General features: G+C 29.9%; 4 protein-coding genes across 4 annotated transcripts; 1 reads left to right on the top strand and 3 right to left on the bottom strand.

Moving 5' to 3' along the window:
* Window positions 1–2,096: 2,096 nt before the first annotated feature.
* Window positions 2,097–6,254, bottom strand: LOC145751309 (uncharacterized). The gene is made up of 11 exons (XM_082567424.1): window positions 6,087–6,254; window positions 5,859–5,970; window positions 5,694–5,787; window positions 5,511–5,565; window positions 5,246–5,432; window positions 4,672–4,789; window positions 3,974–4,102; window positions 3,665–3,780; window positions 3,382–3,553; window positions 2,780–2,977; window positions 2,097–2,698 (listed from the first exon to the last, which is right to left on the bottom strand). Exons 1-11 carry the CDS (start codon window positions 6,184–6,186, stop codon window positions 2,645–2,647), a joined length of 1,335 nt encoding a protein of 444 aa, XP_082423550.1. The 5' UTR covers window positions 6,187–6,254; the 3' UTR covers window positions 2,097–2,644.
* Window positions 6,255–6,697: 443 nt separating this feature from the next.
* LOC145751310 (uncharacterized) lies at window positions 6,698–10,858 on the bottom strand. The gene is made up of 10 exons (XM_082567425.1): window positions 10,172–10,858; window positions 9,922–9,971; window positions 9,466–9,643; window positions 9,195–9,239; window positions 8,999–9,079; window positions 8,695–8,925; window positions 8,325–8,373; window positions 8,115–8,146; window positions 7,877–7,962; window positions 6,698–7,640 (listed from the first exon to the last, which is right to left on the bottom strand). Exons 1-10 carry the CDS (start codon window positions 10,396–10,398, stop codon window positions 7,597–7,599), a joined length of 1,023 nt encoding a protein of 340 aa, XP_082423551.1. The 5' UTR covers window positions 10,399–10,858; the 3' UTR covers window positions 6,698–7,596.
* A 961-nt stretch (window positions 10,859–11,819) lies between these two features.
* Window positions 11,820–13,801, bottom strand: LOC145750726 (uncharacterized). Its single transcript, XM_082566810.1, has 5 exons — window positions 13,708–13,801; window positions 13,420–13,575; window positions 13,048–13,166; window positions 12,667–12,802; window positions 11,820–12,559 (listed from the first exon to the last, which is right to left on the bottom strand). Exons 1-5 carry the CDS (start codon window positions 13,778–13,780, stop codon window positions 11,820–11,822), a joined length of 1,224 nt encoding a protein of 407 aa, XP_082422936.1. The 5' UTR covers window positions 13,781–13,801.
* A 1,301-nt stretch (window positions 13,802–15,102) lies between these two features.
* On the top strand, window positions 15,103–16,741 carry LOC145751315 (uncharacterized). Its single transcript, XM_082567430.1, has 5 exons — window positions 15,103–15,701; window positions 15,764–15,940; window positions 16,026–16,190; window positions 16,280–16,438; window positions 16,598–16,741. Exons 1-5 carry the CDS (start codon window positions 15,677–15,679, stop codon window positions 16,648–16,650), a joined length of 579 nt encoding a protein of 192 aa, XP_082423556.1. The 5' UTR covers window positions 15,103–15,676; the 3' UTR covers window positions 16,651–16,741.
* Window positions 16,742–17,850: the final 1,109 nt, after the last annotated feature.

Here is a 17,850-nt window from a genome sequence, read left to right as displayed (position 1 = left end):
GATTGAAGATTTTAAAATTTTGAGAGGGATTTAAATTAATAATATTGTAAAAAATATTATTGTGTCAATATGTTTGGTCTTTAAAGATGGAAGTATTGCAATAACGTGTTTAGCATTGAAACAATAAATCCCAACAAAATCGCCAGTAGCATTTTTTGTGCACTTTTTTGGCGCCTACAGCGACGTGCTTTAAAAACTTGATATAAATACACAATGCCCTTAAAATATTTTTTAATTATGACGTCAGAAACTCAATATAAATATCATATTTTTTTAATATAATTTTTTGCAATAAATGTTTTAAAACTTTGTGGTTGCAATATAAGAACAAATTTCCAAAAAATGTCGAAAAAGGTTTCAGTATGAAATATCTTCAAGAAATCCCCTGTTAGGGAATCGCAAGAAGAAACCCAAACCTTTTTAAATTTTACAAAAATATCAGACATAAGCGATCTAACAATAAGCGACCAAGAAGCTAAAAACGAGCCAAATAAAATTAAAATAGTCCAGAATGACCAAAAAACAACCTCAACCAAAGATAGTGGAGACTCGGAAAATAACACAAAGTCGTCTGAAAAAGTGACTTTAAGAGAAAGGTATATTAACCCAATAATGTCTGACTATCCACCAGTTGATCCACCTAAAAGTGAAGTAAAAAACAAATGCAACGCTTTTGGAGAAGGATTAGTTTATTTTGACTACAAAGAGAAAAAATTTGTAAAAACAAAAAAGACGACCGAAAACAATGAAAAATGTAAGCACTTGTCTTTAAATTATTTTGGATCTGATTTAAGCTCCGAGTCGGAGTTTTTGGGCACAAGCAATGAAAATGTAACTAACCAGCACTTTAGTCCAGAAGTCGAAGAAAATGAAAATTCTAAGATATGCGATCAAAATCTAGATGCACATATTAACAACGATAGTAGTAGCATATGCTCTATAAGTAGCAATAATGGTTCTTATACAACGGAAACACAACAGGCAAATACGTATGTATCAGAAAGTTCGTGTCAACAAGAACGTGTTGTACAATTTAGCTGTACCAAAACTCAAACTGCTGATAGCAATTTAGAAAGCATTGCTACCCTTGATCAAGTACCGCACGTATCGAAACGAGGCGGTTTTCGTAAAGGAGATATTGCTATGAAAAAAGGGCCAACCAGACATGAGAAAGTCGAAAAAACAGTAAAAAAGAAGCCAAAGCCCAGACCTTCTGAACAAGAAATTAACATTGATGCGGTTGTATCTGAATTAGTTGTTGCTACTACGGCCCCTCTAACATATACAGGTGAGCAAAATATGCCTACTTCATCTGACAGAGAAATGGTTGGTTTTCTAGACAAAGATTTAAAAAATTTCACTGATCTGACCACTAACGTCGAGTTACCTGGAAAAAGAGAAATAAAATATGACAGTACTCCCTTAAATATGAGAGACCGAGAAAGAATATATGACTTAACGTAAGAATAAAAGTATAATGGATCGAAATTGACACTTTGGTGGATTTTTTTACCCGCTTTAAACACTGCTTAATCAGTTTTGTTTTTATAGTACGTTTACAAAAGATCAGTCTGCGCAATGTGTTTCTGGCAAAAGAGGACCAGATCAGGACTTCTGTGTAAGATTAGGTTGTGGAGATGAATGTAAATATCGACACTTGGGTGCATTCGAAGATCAAACAGTAATTTCAGAAGACGCCTTTTTAACATGCCAAGGTGAGTAAAGTTTAAAATTTTGCTAAAAAATAATTAAAAGTTTGCAAATAGAAAGAAAAGGCCGGGTTAAAAATGTCACATTTTTATTTTTTGAAATTATTATTTTATTGACCAAATATATTTGTAAAGTTAAAAAAAATAATTGATGTTTTTTAATACTCTTTGCTACCAGACATATTGGCTACCGAAATCCAAAGAGCAGAAAGAGATAGACAAAGAGCAATTATATTAATGGGCTTAAATATTTTTCTTGTTATTCTTCTGACAGCAGGCTCTGCATATATAGGTGAAATCAAAAATCTTTTAAGATATCCACTAAATATGCCTATGTTCGATTACAATTATTTAATCTTGACGAATTAATATTTTAGTGTACAGGTATCTTTATTTGCAAAAATCCATTCTAGATGTTGAAAAAACTGTGGAAGAATTCAAAGACTTTCGAAATTCTTGATTTCAAATTTAACATCGATTTTAGAACTTTTTAGATTCAGCAAAAATGTGTTTATTTTATTGCAAATGTTTATCGAATTGGAAAATTACAAATATCGGTCACACTCGACAATTAAGCTTCACTAAAAATAAACAAAACGTATAAAAAAGGTGTAATCGCTTAAATGTAGTAACAAGATATATAAAAATTTTGAACTTTTTAATTTGAAATAGCTTCTGAAGATGTATCAATAAACATAGAAAATAGAACTTTCTGAGTTGATTTAAAACGTCGGTAGTAAGGGTAAATTTACTAACTTCTACAGCTAAATATTTTTTATGTACATTATTTTAGTAGACTGTACACCAAAAAACACCCTATAAACTAATAAATAGTAAAAAAATATTTAGACAAACATTATTTCCTATATGATGAAGATGATTTTTGATAAGAGGCTGAAACGCTAAATAGTAATACAAACGAATGAGGGTAAATATTAAACGTCGTAAGCAGCAACGCTCTGCTGAAGATACTCTTTGTATAAAACCTCCTAAACACAAAAAAAATGTTTAAAATAAATTTTTTTACCAAAAATAATGGCATAAATCAAGAAATTGTGCAAGTTACAAACCTTTCTCTTTTTCACGTGCGTTTGAACGTACTCTCTTCTTTCGAGCAACACCTTTTTTCTTTTCCTTGACATTGTCGGAAGAGATTTGGATACGATGTTGGCGGCAACAAGTAAAACCAAAGTGATAAGTACAAAAAATCCGAATACATGCCAGTGATAATTTACTGGTACTACACTCCATACAGCTGATACTGGAGACTTATTGTACATAAATAATGATATTAGGGTTATTTTACAACCCTTAAATACTTAAATAAATTGAATGTAGGCTGTAATAAATTAATAACATCAAGAAAGGCAACATGGTGTAGTGGTCAGAACACCTGTTTTCACTACACAAAATCTTAGGTTTAATTCCCATTGCTCTCATGCTGTAGCACCCTTAATTAAGGCGCTATAAACGATATAAACTTTTGCTGAGACAACAATTAATCAACAGCTTATAATTAGCAGGCATTTATAATCAATAATATTCCAAACTGCCAAAGGCAACTTGAGAATGGGTCAGGTAACTGATGTTACTTTATGTTTAGGTATAAAGTCGACCTTTTTACATTAGGAATAAATAAATGTTAAAAAAAAGTTGCAAGGGCCATAATTACAGTGTAAGTTTTAAGATATTCTGTTCCCTTTACACCCAAAACACTGGTTAGATTTTCGTCAGATATTCCAATAGCAATGAAGTTGGCAAGAATAATCACTGGTAGAAATCCACCAATGGCAGCAAACAAAAAACCCTTGGTCTTTGCTCGGATATTGTAAGACCAAGAAGCACTAAAAAAAAGAAGAGAACTGAAAAAAGAAGATATCAAAAACAAAAGCACTCAACAGAAAAAAATTGGGGTTGTGACTTTATAACTATAGCAAATACATAAAATAACTTACTTGTCTTCTTCAATAAGCTCATCAATTTTTTTTGCAATATCTGAACAATCATTTTCTAAAGTGTTTAGGTAGTTTTGGATTGTTCGATTTATAGTTTTTTCAACTTCTTTGCAAACCTAACAAAAAATAAAGGTAAGTTTTAAAAAAAATTTAAATAAAAAATATTTTCCAATTCTTGAAAATTAAACTCCTATAAAAGTTATATACTTTAATATATTATCTATATTTGGATATTAATCTACTTGTTAGAACACAGTACACAAAGTAGAGCAAATTAAACATTTTTAAAATAAATAACATTTAACTTACTCCCTCGATTTGGTTGACACACTTGCTATCCTTTCCTAGAGTGGGAACATAAATTGTTGGCATATCAAATCCTGTTCTATTCAAGTTTGGTCGTTTACATAATTCTTGGACAATTTGCATCATCACCCGCTATCAAAATATTAAAAAAATTTTTTTTAACATTAATGTATATTGTAGCAATTTATACATCATAGTTGTTAAGGAGAATATTTGTATATAATGGAGCTTAGTTGACATTATATATGTATGTCCAATTTATAAGCCAACAAAATATCGTGGTGGATAGGTAAAACTTTAACCGGTAGCGTGGTGTAGTGGTAAGAACACTTGCTACACCACACATGAGGTCGGGGGTTCATTCCTTACTGCTTTCATGCTGTAGCACCCTTGAGTAAGGCGCTATAAACAGTATGAACAGCATAGTTACCGGGCAATAATAATCTATAATATCCCAAACTGCCACAGGCAACTCGAGACTGGGTCGGAGTAACTGATGTTACTCTATGTTTAAGTCGCGCATTCAACTTTCCCACATCGAGGATAAAGATATATACAAAAAAAAAACTATCATGGACAAATATTAGTTGAGAGTTGCGACCATATTACGACAATGAAAATCCCAACCATAAGAATCAAGTGTAAAAATAATGAACTAAATAACAAAGGAAAAATTGTAACAAATATTATTTATTACGAACCTGTCTATCACTTTCATGTCCTGCAGCATCAGCTTTACTTAAATAAAACTTCATGATCTCATAATGATTTTCACTCAGAGTTTCGACGATATTCAATGTTCTTTTACACAATGCTTGTCTGTCGGTGAACATAAAAATATTATAAACAGACAAAAGATTAATTTAAAGGGCATTACATAAGCAATAATCTAATTTCCCTTTTTTTTTTTTACTGCTTATTTAAACATATATATAAAAGTTCTAGATTGTTTCAATATATAATTAAACGCCCATTTTTTTAAATTTACAATCTTTTTTAAATAAAATTAAAAAACATAAAATATATTAACTAAACACAAATAGATTATATTTAAAGTTAACCACTTATATATATATACAAAAGTTAAAAAAACTAACTAAAAATAAAGATAACAGACAAGGAAATGATATAAACACAAAACTATGATGATAGATAACAGCGGTTTATATTTGTTACTGTATTTAAACAACTTCTACTGAAATGTAAACTAATGATAAACTATTGTATAATAGTTTAACAAAAAAACATTTTTCAACAAACTTCTAACTAACTTACCCAATAGGATCAAAAAACACAAAAACTAAATCAGCAATGTGTTCGCCCAGCCATAAAATAGCCTTGTTAACATCGAAAGGATATTTCATATCACCATCAACTAAACCAGGAGTGTCAATAAAATTAACTAAATTAAATTTCTTTTGTTTGGAGGTTGTAACTTCCGTTGCCATGTATTCCATAACACCTAAAATATTAAAAGATAATTATTTTAATGTTGTTAAGCTAGAAAAAAAATAATTTTTGAAAAATATATTGGTATTACCTTCCATGGTTTGAAGTGGTTGTAAATGTGGATAAAGATGTAGAGTAGCATTTCCCTAAAAGTCAAAAATTTAATAGTATTTTGCATATTACCTGTATAGTAAACTAAATAAAGGGTAGATCCACAAGAAAATTAAACATTTTTTTAAAAAAAATCAAATAATTTAGTATTAAAGTCTTTAACTGTTAAAGATTCTCTCTTTCTTCCACTCGTGACAATTGTAAAACCTTGAGTCTCAATTGCAACACCAGTTCGTTGGACTTGTTCCTCAACATACCTTAAAAGTCAATCACATTAATTTACCAATGGAAAAATATGACAGCTAAAAATACTAAAATGTTATAATACCAATTAATGAAAGTGCTTTTTCCCGCTGAATGATTTCCAATAAGAAGAACTGTGATCTTTTTTCTTGGAGCTAAAAGATGAATTCCAACATCTCCAGCAATAGTAATTAAACCTACAATTTTAAGGTAATATTTTGTTTCGAAAACTTTCACAAAATAGTTAAGCCTAATATTTATAAACAGAAAAAAGCACTACTTGTTAAGTTTTGGGTAAAAAACTTTAACTTACCTTTGTTTTCTAGGGTGTACAGTTCATGACACTCCCTTAAAATCCGTTCGTTTACCGAAATATTGGCTCCGTCGCCTTTCTGTTTCGGCTTGCCAGACATACTTGGCAATTATTTTTAAAAAACAAGAAAATGCTAAAGATAAACGAAACTGCTGCATAAAATTTAAAAATTAGAAAAGTGCCACGATTTTTCAACAAAAGTTTTAATCAAAATATGACAAAACAAAACTTAAAATATTTTTATATCTATATATTTATTTATCCTCGACGTGGAAGATCAACATCACAACCTATACAAACAATAACATTAGATAATAGTTAGCCTAAGCCAGTCTCGAGTTGCCTTTGGCAGCTTGGGATATAGTAAATTATATTTGCTTAATAATTAATCTGCAGGCTGACTCAGGAATAGTTCATACCGTTTCTAGTGCCCTACTGCTACAACATGGGAGTAGGGCGCTACATAAAGAGTAGTGGGAATCTAACCTTGTTTAACTTTGATGTTATGTTTTTGTATTTGCCTACTGTCGTTTTCTAATCGTAAACTTATAAAATAGAATAGAGTTCGAAGTATAACTGCATAGATAAACTAATACAATTAGTTTCTACGATAACATATTTATTTCTTAGTTTATCTTAATAACAGATTTATTTACAATCAGATTATCAAAAACACACAAGTCAAAGATAGAACCGTTCATCAGTTTGTTCAAAACAAAACTCAGAAATGTAACATCACATTCAATTACTTTAATATGCACCAAAAACTCTAACGGGCCTTCTTGATAGGTAAGGTAAAAAGCACAAATTAGGGCCAACTGTGATGTTTATGTTATTCGTTACAGTAAAGCAAAAAGTCCGAGAATGTATAAAAAAGAAAATATCTTAACATAAAAATGCAACATTGTTCAAATACAAAGATATTTGAACAATATTTTTGATTCGAATTAGAGATAAAAAACAATACAAAAAAAAACTATATTCATAAATAAAAAAGTTGAAGAATACCTAACACTATTAAAGAAAAAAATTGCAGATATTACACAAGGTAAAATGATAACTTACTGGTGTAAAAACAACATGAAACCCACTAGTGTAATATTAACTTTATTAACTTTTATCAACATGTGTATGTAGGTATATCAACACACCGGTGGGGTAGTGTTCGGAACACTTGGCTTCACTACATGAGGTCCTGGGTTCAATCCCCATTGCTCTCATGCTGTTGTGTCTTTGAGTGGAGTGTTATAATCGATGTGAACTTTTGTTGAGCCAACACTTAATAGGCAGCTTATAATTATCAGGCAATAACAACCCATAATATCCCAAATTGCCAAAGGCAACTCAAGACTGGGTTGGGGTAACTAATGTTACTCTATGTTTAGGTCGTAAAGTCGACATTTCCGAAAATAAAAAAATGTAAAAAAACAATATAAAAGCAAAGTAAAATTATAACAAAAAAAAATTCTATGTAAAAGCAAACAATTTGGTAGTTTGAAGTTTTTTTGACTTATTGATTGCCTTGAATATTTATATTAACATTCACGATCACATCTGTTCAGAAAAATATTACAATTACATGACAAGTTAGCAATTAACAGGAAGCAAATCAAACGTTAAAAAATTACATTCCTTTGGTATATGATAACAAATAAGCCTACTTACAACTTTAATTAAGATTGCGCAAAAAAAGTTTCAATAGTTTTACAAAAATTAAAAAAAAGATGGTACAACCATGTTGGGTTAAAATAAATTTAAATGATTAATATATTTTTTTTGGTATGATTTACCTGGGTGATTTGCTCTTTGAGTCCTGGCAGGAGTCTGGCAAAGATCAATAGCAATATTTGCATTTTCTATATTATTTTCTCGAGGTCTACAATAAATAGCAAAGTACTTAAAAAAACCTTTCTGTTAAACAATGATATAAATGGATGCTTACATTAAAAAACCTTACAGTTCACTATAGTATGCAATTTATAATGTTACAATTTAACAAAGCAGAAAAAAAGAGAAAATCAAACTTACAGTGTTGGTTCAGAAACAGTGTTTGTTGGTAGCTAAAAAGTAATAAAAAACAGAGTTTAGATACGTAAACAACGTTGTACTAGGATTCACAGTCGATATGACCTGTATATTACCACAGCAATATTGTCCGCTTATTTATTTGTATCAAATTGCAAATATTTACAACTAATTTTGTTATAATACAGAAAAATTATTAACTTATTTACTTACTATTTCCTCATTATCACCAGAAGCTTGTTCAACATGGCCGTGTGGGGCACTAGTTAGAAAAAAAAATTTTGTTAATCTGTAAGTATTTATTTAAATTGTCCTTTAATTTTTTAGGTGTGAAAAACTTTTTTTTAAATGAAACAGCTAAGTAGGTTTTATTTTAAAAGTTTATTAAATTGTATTAACAATAAACATTATATAATAATATTATCATTTCAGAAATTTGTAAGGCAATAATTTATTTTTTGCAGGTTTTCTTAATTAATTAACACAAGTATGTATTAAGTAAGTACTGACTATAGCATAAATTATAGTGAATATTAAAGGAAAATAGATTGTTAATATTATATTTCTTTAACAAAAAACTTACTTTCTTTCGTGACTATATGCACCAGCTTTATTTTGCCGCGGAACATTTTCGCAATGTGTAATACTTTCTTCACTGATTTCAAGATTCTTGCTTGAACTACCACCAGACTCGGCACCAACATGATCTGGCTTAAAAGAACCACTGCCATTTGATTGCACATTAGGACTTTCTTCCACTTTTATTTGCTTTGTATCCATTTTTCTTTTTTTTTTGTTTACAATTGGTAAACCACTTAAAAGCAATACTTTAAATTTAACTAACTATTAAAAAATTATTTTTTTTTATTAACAAGCAGTTTACTTACGTTGGATTGTCAATGCTTATTTGTTCTAAAGATTCGTTTCTACTGTTCATCAGTTGTCTTTGCTCAAGGGGGTCGTTTTTGCTAACCAAATTAATAAAAACAGAATTACATTAAATACAGTTTTAAATCCACCAAGAACAAAAATAAAAATTCGACAATATTGGAATTAAAAATGGTTTTCTATCTCTTGACTTACCCCTTCTTTCTTTTTAAATTGTGTGGGTTGTGACTGTTTATCTTCCTGCAATAGCCACATTAAAATTATTATTTTTTCATGTAAATAAATCCAAACATTAATATAAAACACTACTGCATTTTAAAGTACAACATTTAATGCACGAGGACAGATACATGGTAAAATTTTAGAGGTGTATTTTGCTTACATCAACTAGAAGAAACATTAAACATAATATACAATATATGTAAATATAAATTATTTTTTTGACACATTATCAGTTAATACTAACCTTGCACGATATTGATGATAAGCTAATACAAAAATCAAAATCACAAAAACAACAGCAAGGATCACAGGTATGATCCACAATAAATTACCATTTTCATTGGCCGGAAATATAGAAGTGAGAAATTCAGATATAGTTGTTACAGCACTTGTAAAATCACTAGTGGAGGTGTATACTACATCTACAGGCATGCATACAACAAATTTACAACATCATAATTATAAAAAATGATATATACAAAATATAGTCAGTGCACAATTTTATTTATTAGATAGTTACTACATTACTTTTAGTAATTCCTGAAAAAGTTTATTAAACTAACTTATTTTACTTATTACAGTAATTAATGTTTTAATAGTGTCCTGAATTGTAGGTATAAGCCACTTAACTACAAATATTTGGTATCGAATTTCAAAAAAATAATAAATCATATTTTTTGCAGAATTTTAAAAACAGTACCTGTCGAGGTTTCTATTATTCCACATACAGTGTCGGTAATGTTGTTTCTTCTAAACAAAAAAATTATATAAAAGGAAATAAATAAAACTTTAACAAAAGAAATAAACAATCACCAAAGTATTTTTTGATTTTTTTCTTAAAAACCCAAAATTTTGTTAATAAAATTAGTTAAGAAACATAAAATTCAGATTATATATATACAATGAAAACAACTACTCAAGTAATTTAGCAATTTAACAAAACAACTCACGAGCAATTCTTTATCACATATCCACTGGCGCACATACAGCAATAGAATTGAACACCATTTTCTGTAACTAAATAGATGTTGCCTTCAGCACCAAATAGCCCACACCTCTCACCAGGTGATACCATAGCTGAGCAACATGTTAATGTAAACCAAAGTAATAGAATATAACCCAAAAGCTTGAATTGTTGATATTTTTGTAAAATAGATTTTTTAAATAACATTTGCATATTTATTTTGTGGTATTTTATCCAACAGTCCAGTCTGCTAGTGCAATCCTTAACAGATAAAAATTGTTATCATATGAAGGTGTGACCTAAGATTAGTTAGTGTAAAGATTATTTAAACAGTTTTGCACAAAAATTGGTCCTAACATTAGAAGTAAGCCAGTTTGCTTTATCCTGGCTCCAAACCGTATAACTTATATAGTTACATATTGCGCAAGAAAACTAACAACCAACCTTCTCTTTTTAGTTTTTTTTTATTATTTTAAAACCTACATGTTTTGCTGTCCTAATGGCCTAACAATAAACTCAACCACAAACATTTCAAAAACAAACGCTGCAAGTGTAAATCCGTAAAATACTAAAATTTTAACCACATTTATGATTTTATTACTTCTTTTAAAAGATTGATATGATCTAAAGGTTTTATACTCATAGCCTTAACTTCATGCCCCAGCGTCTTTATAAGCTATACTAACACAAATATTCATGTAACCTAGCTATCACACCATCAGAGTTTTCCCGGAACGCGTTTTGGTTTAGTATAATTCACTATTAAGCGCGTACATACAGAAAATTTGCTGTTTATACCAGTTAATACAGGTTTTCACAAACGAACCCACTGGAGCGTGTCCGGACTACAAGCTCTTGGAAAAATTAAACGCTCGTCGAACCCCGCAACCCATGTTGTGACGTAGGAGTAAGGCTTGTGTTTAAGAGTAAGGCTTGTGTTAAATTAGAATAGAGTCAGGCTGTTGATTTACACTTTAAGTAATCGATAACTGCAAATTAAATTTTACAATTATGTTTTTTAAACGACTTTTACAAATAAATAATAGGTCAAATAATCATACAACCCTTGTAGTAGATACAGCCTAAAAAAGTGGGCCCACAGCCTATATATTGTTTTTTGTATCTTTATCCTCAATGTGGAAAAGAAAAAGGACAACCTCAATATAGAGTAGCATTAGTTACTCCGACCCAGTTTCGAACTGCCTTTAGCAGTTTGAAATATTATATAGATTATAATTGCACGATAATTATGCTGCTGATGAAGTGCTGGCTCAGCGTGAGTTCATACCGTTTATAGCGCCTTACTCAAGAACGCTATAGCACAAGAGTAGTTAAGATTAAACCCACGACCTCATGGTGGTGTAGCAAATGTTCTTACCACTACAACACGCTGCCATTAGTGAAACAGTGTAAAACTATTTTTTATAACTTAGTTTTTTAACCTAAATACAAAGCTCACTATGCAGCCTAGTCAAATATATTCAAACACGGCGTTGTAGTGTATTTGGCGTCGTATTCTGGTCATCTGCTTTAAAATTAATAAACTGTAAATCAATATTTAGTATTTATTTAGGGAACTTTAGAAAATGTTAATTTTTAGGACACAAAAATTTACATTTTTTTATCATAACCAATTAAATGCCAATAATAAATTCTTCAGGATGAGAACTGCGTCGAATTTTTAAAACTGACGAATATTTTTTGCATTTAGGAGTGGAGCTTGGATTGCGTACACACTCACGAACGAAATCCAACGGCAATTGTTCAGCCATAATAGCCCGAAAAGATTGGCACATCTTTTTATTTGGACCCTTAATGCATTTGCTTGGCACGCACTCTTGCGGTGAACTTTGACACCGTATGTCAAGAACTGGTTTTCTTTTCTTACAAAAACCGCTCTTTGGTTTATTTCGACAAGTTTTAAGAATGTTGCTGTCAAGTGAACTAGCCAACACATCCCAATACCAATCACAGAATCTAGCCTTGGGCTTTTTCTCACATTTCTTCAACACTGATGCACTGTCGATCAATGGAGTCACAGCCGTTCCTTCTTTCTCCAGAGATTGTCTCAAATCGGTTAAAAGTTTAAACCGGCGGCAAACTTTTGTTTTTGGATTAGCAATACATTTGTCGAAAAATGATTTCGAAATTAAACGAGCCAATAATGGCAGGAAAGGCTTGCATTTTTTTAGGCGAGGCTTGACTGGGCAGTTATCAGAAACCCGGGTAGATATAATAGTAGCAGTTGTCGGTTTTGTTGGCGGTGTTGGGGATGTTGTTGTTGTAGTAGTTGCAGTTGTTGACGTAGATGTAGTAGTTAAAGTTAAAGCTGGTTTGGTTGTTAAAGAATCAAGAAAATTATTTTGAACCAAATCTGTAAAAAAAATTTAATAATAAAAGCTATTCCTTAAAAAATGCCCCATAGTGACATTTTTAACAAAACGGTAAATTTAAAAAATTTACTTTTTAAAGGGGCCTTACTTTTCTTAAGATCGCAGTAGGCTTGCGATTCGTCGGATCCATCGTTGCAATCTTCAAATATTCCATCACATACATCTTCATCTGGTAAACATTTTCCTTTGTCGTCGTAACACGCAAGCCCAGGGCATTGATAAGTCTTAAAAAAATCAAAAGATGAAAAATGATGCTAAATAAGGCGTTTTCAGCTGTGGCAAAATTGCCTGACGTTTAAAGCAAATAAATTGCGCTATGTTCCAGCATTTACAATTTTATTATCCCAAACGACCATAGGCAACTCCTGGCTGGGTTGGAATAACAAAAGTTATATGTTTAGGTGGGTAAGTCGATCTTTCCACATCAATCATTAGTAAGTTTAAAAAAGTATATTAATCTATTACATACCCTTGATTTTTCGCAACCTTGTTCGTCCGACTCATCAATACAATCGTTCACTCCATCACACTGATAATGAGATGGAATACATTCTGGCGTTGATGCACACTCAAAATTCTTTAGGCAACCTTAAAAATTGTGGAATATAGATAATAGACATTTAGAAATGTCAGTTACGCAAATTTAAATTGGAAATGTTTGGTTACCATAAAATACTATTGTTACCATAAAAACTAACTTTAAAAAGAGTAACATTTATATTATATGATTAATTAGCATAAAAAACTAATATTGAAACCAGTAACATTTATATAGGTCTTGTATTATAAAATCATAATACATTAAACATGTACAGCATTTTTCTGACTAGAAAAAGCTTACCACAATACTTGTAAGCTTCGTCAGATTTATCGTAACAATCCACGTGGCTGTCACATAAGTAGTCGATAGATATCAACTGCTCATCATCACATCTCCATAGTTGAGGTTCACCATCACTTTGAACAACTTGTCTTTGAGCCAATTGATTTGGTTGACCTATACAGTAGATTTTGTAATCACAATTTTTTTTATTAAAAAACAAATTTTAATTTTAAACCATGTTATTCAACTAACAAAGTTATAAAAATAATTTAAATGAAATAAATACACAAATAACAATTTACTTACAGTTCACTTGACAGAGCAGCAGAATCCATTGGGCAAAGAACAAATACCCGTAAACAAAACGTAATTGAAACATTACAAACTAAAAATAAAACTATAAAGTAAAATAAACTGCAATGAAACAACGCCCTACTTGTCAACTCTACTTAAACAAATTCATTAAAAAGCAAAGAGCAGAGGAATGCAAAACAGTAGTAATTAGCGTTTTTGTTGTAAAATATGCCCAAATACATAAAGCGCCTCATAACAAATTCTGTTAAATACGCTTTATTACCTTTTAAAACGTTTTGTATAAAGTGGCTACAGGAAAACAATTAATAGAATTTTTATTAGATTTTAGCTTCTTTTTTTTGATTATATTTAAACGCTCACGTAAAACATTTTTAAATTATTTATTTCTTTATTTGATTTAGTTAAAACATAAACACATTAAAAACCTCAGAATTTTAAGTTAGATGCCGTTTTAATAACAACCTAAGTTAAAAGGCAATATTTTGCTGAACAGTATTAAAAAAAAACCTAAAGCAAAACTAATAGCACTAAACTTTCTAATATATGCTTACGTATGTTACAGAGATAAGAGGCATAAAATTCAATATCACACTCCTTAGCAACAATAAACTTGAAAACCCACCATTAAAAAACAACTTGTACGCCCACGCAAGGCACTTTAAAGGTAAAAAAAAACTATATGTACGACTACACATAATTTACATTAAATAACAAATCCTAATTAATTTATTCTAATAATAATAACACTTGCGTTAAATTTATTTTGTTATACAAACACTTATGTAAAAATTGTTTGCATACAATAAAGCTAGGCCCCGCAACATTTTAACATCAAAGATACTGTGATACCTATAAAATGTCCCGCGTGTTTATTTATTAGTATGTTAATTTTGCAGCAGTGGGAAAACTGTTTAATCATAAACACAAGCAATACCGGGATTATTAAATGTCAAAAATCATGTATTTAAATTTATTGGGAAAACCCCTTCTTCAAAAACAAAATTTGGTTTTATTTAAGTCCTCTGGGAACAGCATAGAGATAACAAATGCACTGACGAATTTTTCGCGATCGGTAGTTTTGCATGACGTGATAAGTTTGCGTACTTGAATTTAATTCACAGAGTTCCCATGCTAAAAAACCGTGTGCGCTGTTTTTGCAATAATTAAAGTTTTGTTAGTTGTAAAAGAAAATTTTTTCTTTAAATTTATAAAAATACTTGTAACTATAAAATTGTACACTTAAATAAGTATTTATAATTATATTCTAACTGTGGTAACTTTGGTACGGCAACACTAACTAAAAAAAGTCTTAATCAGGCTAACAAAAAAGGCGAGTCGTTCTATAAAAGATAAGTACAGCCAGCAATTTTTAAGTTAGTTAGAAAATCTTGCAGAGTAAAAAGCTGTTACAGTAACTAAAAAAATATAAATAAATATTTTTTTTTATTGTTCTTGGAATAAAAATCATTTAGTTTTAAAAAGTATTTTCAGCTCAAGTATATTAAAATGGGACATACATATTCTAACGAAGTGACTTCTGAAAAAGAAGTAGTTCTCACTTTGAAAGAAGGACAAACCTTAAAGTTTACAAGCACGGACACCATTAAAGACATGGACTTCGATAACACCAAAAAAACGCTGGACAAACTGAATTCACAATTCGACGACGCCACCACAAAAATAACAGCATTGGCCATTGCAGATGTCAACCGCTCAGCAATAAAAAACGGATAACAAACTGACTAAACAAAAACTATTAGACTTTTGTTTATTTTGTGTAATTTTAATAGTGTTTTGTGGTTTAATTTGTAAATAAAGACATTTTTTGGTGTGTAAATTTAAAACTTTTCGTTGGTAAACATTTGATATTAACATCTTATGTTATAATAAAAAAATAATTTTATATCGTATTTAAAATTGTAGATTTGTTGGATAAACTTTAACTGATGTGTGTTTTCTAATGGGAAATATGGAATCAATTTTAGGTAAATTCAAATCGAATTTTATACTTTAAATGCAAAACAATAAATACTTTAATATTTTTCAGAATATTGTAGGGGTATCAGCCTTTTCAAGAAATCACCCAAATGGGTAAGCAGCCAAAGTTCGTCTATAACGTTGGCAAATGGTGAAACGTTTTCGGAAACAAGAAATATTGAACACGGTTTAAATGATGACGAACCCGATATTATAACAACGACTGAAACCCAAACAGTAGCTAGAGGTAGAAACGTTTTAATTAATTATTAAACTTAATTCTTTGTGATTTTTTTACCATATAAAATATAAACTCTGTTTTAAATTTTCAGATCATTGCATCGAACCTCGAAACTCGCAACCAAGCTGGCAAGAAAATCAGCAAAAAAACAATTCAAGGGCAAATGGAAGCAGCACCAATAGGTACCAAAACAGCGACAATTACTACAGGGCGGAAATGTACAATTCAAGGGCACAAGAAAACACAATTAAACATGGTAAAAATTCTAAATTTATTTTAATTTACCAGTACTTGAAGCTCTTTTTTTAAATGGTACAATAATTAAGCAAAAAACTTTTATTTCAGATTACCCAAATAGCGGACCAACTGTAAGACAATCCAAAAAAATTACAGTAAAACATTCCGATGGAGTTGTTCATTCGGAAACGAGAAAACAATTTCACGTTTTAGAACCAAAACAATCTGAGGGCTTAACCAAAAAGGAGAAGGAATTAATTCCTCAAGGTAAATTAACTTAAAAATTGAAAAAAAACAGCAATTTAAATAAATATTAGTCAAAAAATAATGTTTAACATCCTTAATACGGTCTAGACTGTTTAAACACTGGCTTTATTAAATTAATCGATGTGTATACAATAAATTTTTATCTTGTTGAAATTTTAGACTTTTGGAAACCAGTTGACCCAGGAAATATGGGGTTCAAACCTAACATGTAAACTTGTGAATTTTAAATTATTTTTATGTACATGGTGTTCTTGCTTATAACGCTTATCGTTGTTTAACCTGTAATAAAATTTAATTAAGAAAATTGAACAACGAAAGCTTAATATTGTAGGCTAAATATGTATAAGTAAACAAAATGTAAATAACTCAAAAACGTTAACAAAAATCGCAGACATAGACGGTTATTTTATACTGCCCACGTATTTTACATTTACATACTTCACCGCATACACTCAACATTTATTGATGAAATTTCGCGAGAGAAAACTTTTGCGGTTAAATTTGGAAAACACCAGTACACGGAAAACGCTTACAACAGCTGGAAAACATAAATAACTTTAATCTATTGCAGTTAAAAAATAAATTTGAAATTTAAAAAAATAAATTTAAAATTTTGTAAACAAAACTGTAAAAGATACTTGACTTTTTTAATGTAACAAATTTATTTTATAAACCGTAAAAAAGCATACAAAAACTTTAACAAAAATATTTTAGCAACTTGATCACGAACTTTTTATATAGCGCAAAACAGCTATAACGTAGTGCAATGACTATCTAAATATATAATACCATTACCACGCAAAAAAGCCAAGGTAGAAATTTTAAATAATTATAAAAAAAGGGGAATTATCTTTAAATATAAGGGTTACTAAAAAATAAAAAAACGGTTATAAAAATAATCATGCTTTGAACTGTCTTGGATTTTAAATCTTGGTTTAAAAATTCCTACTAAATTAAACTGTTACCTAAACAATAATAACTACGTCACTTGCGTATGTAAAATAAAATATTAAAAAGTATTACAGCACCGCTAGATGGACTCAAAGCACGTTCTTAGCCAAAAAATAGCATTTGGATGCTATTTTTACAAATCTAAAGGCAAAAAAGCTAAAAACTGCGTATAATATTGCAGTAAATGTCAAACAATGTTACTTTTTTTAATTTTTTTTTATAATTTTTTCTTTAAACTTCTAAAAATACTTGTAACTATAAAATTGTCTACTTAAATAAGCATTAATAATAATATTCTAACTGTGTTTACTTTAGTACGGCAACACCAAAGTCTTAATCAGTCTAAAAAAAGGGCAAGTCGTTCTATAAAAGATAAGCACAGCCAGCAATTTTATTTGTATTTTTAGTTAGAATATCTTGCAGAGAAGAAAAGCTGTTACAGTAACTAAAATAATATAATA

The sequence above is a fragment of the Corella eumyota genome, chromosome 4, assembly GCF_963082875.1.
Source record: "Corella eumyota chromosome 4, kaCorEumy4.1, whole genome shotgun sequence".
Taxonomy (NCBI): Eukaryota; Metazoa; Chordata; class Ascidiacea; order Phlebobranchia; family Corellidae; genus Corella; species Corella eumyota.
The sequence above is the reverse complement of the archived record's forward strand: the minus strand, read 5'-3'. Positions and strand labels throughout refer to the sequence as shown.

Coding starts and splice junctions, on each gene's coding strand:
- LOC145751310 (XM_082567425.1), bottom strand. CDS start 10,398: ATGCAAATGTTATTTAAAAAATCTATTTTACAAAAATATCAACAATTC. Junction 9,240..9,465: donor TATCATCAATATCGTGCAAG/GTTAGTATTAAC, acceptor TGGCTATTGCAG/GAAGATAAACAGTCACAACC. Junction 8,926..8,998: donor ATAAGCATTGACAATCCAAC/GTAAGTAAACTG, acceptor ATTGCTTTTAAG/TGGTTTACCAATTGTAAACA.
- LOC145751309 (XM_082567424.1), bottom strand. CDS start 6,186: ATGTCTGGCAAGCCGAAACAGAAAGGCGACGGAGCCAATATTTCGGTA. Junction 5,788..5,858: donor AAAAGCACTTTCATTAATTG/GTATTATAACAT, acceptor TTGACTTTTAAG/GTATGTTGAGGAACAAGTCC. Junction 4,103..4,671: donor GACATGAAAGTGATAGACAG/GTTCGTAATAAA, acceptor ATATTTTGATAG/CGGGTGATGATGCAAATTGT.
- LOC145750726 (XM_082566810.1), bottom strand. CDS start 13,780: ATGTTTCAATTACGTTTTGTTTACGGGTATTTGTTCTTTGCCCAATGG. Junction 13,167..13,419: donor CGAAGCTTACAAGTATTGTG/GTAAGCTTTTTC, acceptor ACAATTTTTAAG/GTTGCCTAAAGAATTTTGAG. Junction 12,803..13,047: donor AAGGTTGCGAAAAATCAAGG/GTATGTAATAGA, acceptor GATTTTTTTAAG/ACTTATCAATGCCCTGGGCT.
- LOC145751315 (XM_082567430.1), top strand. CDS start 15,677: ATGGGAAATATGGAATCAATTTTAG. Junction 15,702..15,763: donor AAATATGGAATCAATTTTAG/GTAAATTCAAAT, acceptor AATATTTTTCAG/AATATTGTAGGGGTATCAGC. Junction 15,941..16,025: donor AACCCAAACAGTAGCTAGAG/GTAGAAACGTTT, acceptor TTAAATTTTCAG/ATCATTGCATCGAACCTCGA.